The sequence below is a fragment of the Teleopsis dalmanni genome, chromosome 2 (assembly GCF_002237135.1).
Source record: "Teleopsis dalmanni isolate 2A chromosome 2, ASM223713v2, whole genome shotgun sequence".
In the NCBI taxonomy this organism is placed as follows: Eukaryota; Metazoa; Arthropoda; class Insecta; order Diptera; family Diopsidae; genus Teleopsis; species Teleopsis dalmanni.
Genome location: NC_051847.1, coordinates 109,435,292 through 109,440,365, shown reverse-complemented (window position 1 = coordinate 109,440,365; position 5,074 = coordinate 109,435,292). Strand labels below are relative to the sequence as shown.

Here is a 5,074-nt window from a genome sequence, read left to right as displayed (position 1 = left end):
TAAAATAATTGTATTAAGAACGTATATAATCGAAATGGGTTACAATTATGAATGAACGGAAGTCTAATTCATTACATATATATCACGATAAAAAACCAAAAACTTCGCATATATAGTACGTTATATTTCCTAGCGACCTAGCGATATCTTCATGAGGAATTGAACACTGAACCACTCAAAAAATACATTACAAGAAATCGAACAGAAAATGAATTAAAAATATCTTTAAATCTAATTTTTTTTATTTAACCAAAAACAAGACAAACATTTTGTGAAACAAAAATAACATTGCTTTGCTTTACATTGAGTTTGATCAATTTTATTAGATTTCTAAAAGTTTAGGTAAAATGTAAATTCTTTAGTATATTATGTACCCTATATACTTAAAATTTGTGTTTCCAAATTATTTCAGCACAAAATATAAGTATACTAATACTCATGAAGAGGATATATGTCAACCAAATCCATTTAAAATCCTTAAATTTTAACGAGTGTTGTTCATATCCGCCACTAAGATCCACAAAATTAATTTTTTCTAGTTTGACCATTTCGTAGAAACTCATAGCATACCAATGTTGATAAATTCCAGTTTCCTGCACAAGGACACAGAATTGTCTGAGAGGTTCTTTGTAAAATGAGTTCTCCTGTACAGCAAAAGCGTATAGTATGAAATTTGTAAAGGAGAGATCGGTAGAGAGACGAAATAATTTTGTAGCAAAATAATTCTGTTGTTCCTCGAAAACTGGCCAAACCGTCAAAGATATCAAATATGCATATTTAGTATTCAAAGCCTGCCTATAAGACTGAAACTCATTAAAAGTTTTGACGATTTTGAAGATGGGCTTATAATTTTGCCAAAAGGTTTCGCCAGCGTAGTATGTAATACGTGGTATGTCTTGTTCACAAACCATTATTTTCATATTTAGAGCGCGGACATCGTCAAAACTGTGAATCTTTTCTACTGTGGGTGGATCCGTGAGCAGCATTGTTAGTTTGGCAGTAAAAGCAGTACTAAAAAAGATACCAGTAAAAAAAAGTAAAAAATAAACGAATTTTAGATGCAATTTCGGTTTGCTTTCCATATTGAAAGATTGACCGATCATGCCACGCATTATTGTTGTATTGAATATAATTTGGAGAAGAAATTTACACCTGTTTTTCTTAGTCAAACGTTGTTTTGAAGTTTGTAGTGTTAATAGCAGTGATAACAACCAATGAATAACAAAAAGACAAAGATTTGTCTTAAGATTAAATATTTGTAGTAATATCATATTTGTAGGTACTGGGGGTTCAACTGGTATCATCGTCAGCAGTTTACCAATTTCAACTGGATAACTGAACTCGTTGATATTAAAGCCCTTCTGGGCTGATATGAGACTGATGGGTATATCCACTGTCTCATTACGTGCAGTTAGTAACAGTTCGGAATTGTGATAAACATTATGCGGTGTAATATTGTAAGCAAATTGTAGAGTGCAATTGTAGTATGCAGCAAAGTAATGCATAAATTTGCCAATATAGCCACCAATTTTCTGCTGGCCTGATTTATCGGTGTACAATATAGTGCGTGGCTCAAACAAATCGGGTAATGTAAGCAATATCTTGCCTTTCAGATTTGTTAGACGATTAATAAAAAACTTGGCTGCACTTGTTAGCTTATGTTGCTCCAGTTCGAAGGATGGAAATGGTGTGTAAGTGTAATAAATGCTTGTCCTATAAAAATCATTAAAAATGATATTGATATTTAATATTTTCAATGTTTCGCAGTATTTTAAAAATATTTCCAATTTTTTAAGTTGTAGTTTTTCTATAAATTCCTGATTCACAATCACAATTATTCGCACTGTGCGTAAGTGATTAAGATTAAAACTCAACAGATCCAATAAATTGAGGTCATTTAGTGTAGCAAGACACATTATAGCCAGCATTTCAGAATTGTAGTTATTCTTTAAGTACATAGTTTCCTCAGCACCCAAATTAATGATTGGCACCGGCCAATAACGCAACAAATGCTCATCAATGCAATCCTCAGCGCTTCGTGTTTGTAGGAAGATTGTTTTATAAGATCTTTCGGCATAAATACCCCTTATTAAACTATGAAATTCACAGGTGAAGTTTATAGTTTCATTATCCACTTCAATATTTGCATTAATTGCAGTTATAAAAAGTAAAACCACAAAATGATGATAGACAAACATGTTACTGAAAATGCTTTTAAATGTTATGTAACACTTTTTGCATTTCATCACAACTTCTTATATTTATAGAAAACTTAAATTTATTACAAAAGCTAAACCATTTCTTCTATTACAGATGAAAATATTTTGATTTTACTGCTTTTAATTAATCAGTTAAATAAATAACGTCTAGTCGGTATTTTACATGTGAAATATCAACTACATTGTGTTTCAACGAAAAATGAAATTAAATTAATCCAAACAATAAAATATAAAGCATTTTTCATATAAAAAAAACACGTGTCTGCTTTAGTACACGAAATTTGACGCCATCGAAGACGGTCGATGACCACTTTCTTCAGTTTAAACAAATAAATTGCAGACAAAATTTGTCGCATTTTGTCAATAAAATTCTGAAGTCACATAAATTCAATTAGATGTTATCTTTGCAATATAAATAAATAAAATAAAATATTTTTATATATAATACAATATTATTTGATACTTTTGAAGGATATTTAGTAAATGAGGTTTACAAAAGTTTCTTACCTTTGGAGTGATTAGCAACGTGTTAGAGGCTGACGGAGTCTTATATAATCTGTAGGGCATATATTGACCGACAAGACTATAAGAGCTTATTTATATCGAAGTGATGAATATCAAATAGTGGATATTATTTTTGGTGTTATGTTATACAAGCGTTTGAAAATGTTGGACACCACATTTAATTTACTAGAAATATTATACGCTTAATTAAGACAATATTTTTCACATTATACTACAATATATAAACTGTATGTTCTTGATTAAATATGGTACTTTCTACAATTTGAATGTTTTCTGACTCTAGTAAGAAAAAAATGTGTGGTTTTGCTTCTAAAGAAGACATCCTAGGCAATGGTAGCGTGAGTAGGGAAGTTGGTCTATCATGTCTTGAACGTCAAGTACGCCAAATAGTCTCACAATGAGTATGCGTACTTTCTATATATTATAGTACTGTCTATTTTTATTGAAAAGTTGCAGTAATGTCTGTTAACTTACATATAAGTAATGCAAACTCCATTGTATCTTATATAGAAGTATCGTTTTGGCATTAAAATTAAATAATTATCCAAAATTTCAAATATTTTAAAGGATTATTTACTTTCATATATTACCAAGTATTTTTTTATAATTTTTTGAATTCCTTTTCTTTAATTTCATCATCCAATCACTAAAGTAATAAAACTTCCATATTACTATAAGTTTTATTAATTTCTACTTAGCTAATTGCTTTTGTTTCAAATCAATTTTGATTTTACATTATTACGATTAAAGCAACACACAATTTCATTTCATTGGCCATTTAGTTTTTTAATCTCTCAAATTATTAATTTTTGTGCAAACAGACAAACATTACCCCGATCATATCAATGATCTGGAGGATGTAACTTAACAGAACTTGTTCACTATTGAAATTCCGACGTTGACAGTTAGTTAGGTAGGCATGCAATCACACTATTCTACTATAACTTTTATCATAGTAACGGCTTTGCTGACTATGTCGGTGTTTTTATCTTTTAGTCTTTCTAGTCTGTTGTATAAACAACGTTTATCCGTAGTATTCGAACTCAAGTGAGCTTTGGTGCATAAGTCCGTCCTCTAAACTAACTGTACAGATACTCTACCTCAATACTAGTTAGAGTCGTAGCAAATTATAAACTTCAAACTTATTCCACAAAATAAATACTAAAATAAGTCATATAACCCAAACCATTGATTGTAGCGATTTGCTATATCCTTATCTAACTACTGCAGATCACCTATCCGATTTCTCTGATACGATATGGGTATTTAAATAAAAAAAAATTGTAAAAAATAAACAATTAATAGTATCGCAAAAATTCAATTAGTAGCTGAGCGTTTCAATCTCATATATTTAAACAATACAATAATATTATATTTTAATATGCAGGATATTGTTAAAACTATTAGGAAGATGGTATTTAAGATAGTAAAAAAATTAAAGATAAGATAACGATTATTTGTAGGTAAAATTTACAGAAATAAATATTATTTAATATATATTGCTAAAGTTCTAAAGTATTCTGAGAAGCATAGTGTATAGAGTTAACTTATTGTTTTATTCTTGTCTGGTAGTATCTACAGCAGATTTTAGATTGATTTTACTTCACATCTATTGAAATAATTTCTACAATTAAATCTCTTAAAAATCAAAAGGCACCTGGTTATGACCTCATAACTGCTGAAATTCTTAAAAAACTTCCAGATTTTGCTTTAATATTTATTACCCATCTTTTAAATGCATCCTTATTAAAAAGTTGCATCCCAGCTCAATGGAAATAAAGAAATAAAGATGATACTAAAACCAGGAAAACCAGCTGAAGTTGTAAAATCCTATCATCCAGTAAGTCTCCTTCCCATTCTTTCAAAAGTTCTTGAGACACTATTTTTAAAACGTGTTATGCCGATAATTGAGTCGAAACGAATAACTCCGAATCACCAGTTGGGATTCAGAAGAAAACACTCAACCGTTGAGCAAATTCATAGAATTGTTGAAAAAATACAGACCACTTTCGAGTGAAAAGAATACTGCTCAGCAGCGTTTTTAGACATATCTCAAGCGTTTGATCGAGTATGCCACCAAGCACTTCTTTTCAAATGTAATATCGTATCTATTAAAAAGATTCTTTTATGTCAACAATGAGAATGAAATGTCTTCTCTACATGATATTAGAGCTGGAGTACCGCAAGGCAGCGTACTCGGTCCAACCCTTTATCTGCTTTTCACATACGATTTACTGAAGACGGTATGAATTGTAACCAGTACATTTGCAGATAACACAGTTATCCTGGCGAGTGCAAACGATCCCTCTGTAGCCTCTTTCAAATTACAA

General features: G+C 30.3%; 1 protein-coding gene across 1 annotated transcript; it reads right to left on the bottom strand.

The window, feature by feature from the left end:
* Nucleotides 1-383: 383 nt before the first annotated feature.
* Nucleotides 384-2,198, bottom strand: LOC119675419. The gene is made up of 3 exons (XM_038086617.1): nt 1,957-2,198; nt 1,153-1,713; nt 384-1,011 (listed from the first exon to the last, which is right to left on the bottom strand). The coding sequence occupies exons 1-3, from the start codon at nt 2,196-2,198 to the stop codon at nt 384-386; spliced, it is 1,431 nt and encodes a 476-aa protein (XP_037942545.1).
* Between the last annotated feature and the right edge of the window lie 2,876 nt (nt 2,199-5,074).

What these genes read in the sequence shown, in the direction of transcription:
- LOC119675419 (XM_038086617.1), bottom strand. Translation starts at nt 2,198, where the DNA reads ATGTTTGTCTATCATCATTTTGTGGTTTTACTTTTTATAACTGCAATT. An exon ending in TTGGGTGCTGAGGAAACTAT is followed by an intron (nt 1,714 to 1,956) that starts GTACTTAAAGAA and finishes TGATTTTTATAG; the next exon opens with GACAAGCATTTATTACACTT. An exon ending in CGTTTGACTAAGAAAAACAG is followed by an intron (nt 1,012 to 1,152) that starts GTGTAAATTTCT and finishes TATCTTTTTTAG; the next exon opens with TACTGCTTTTACTGCCAAAC.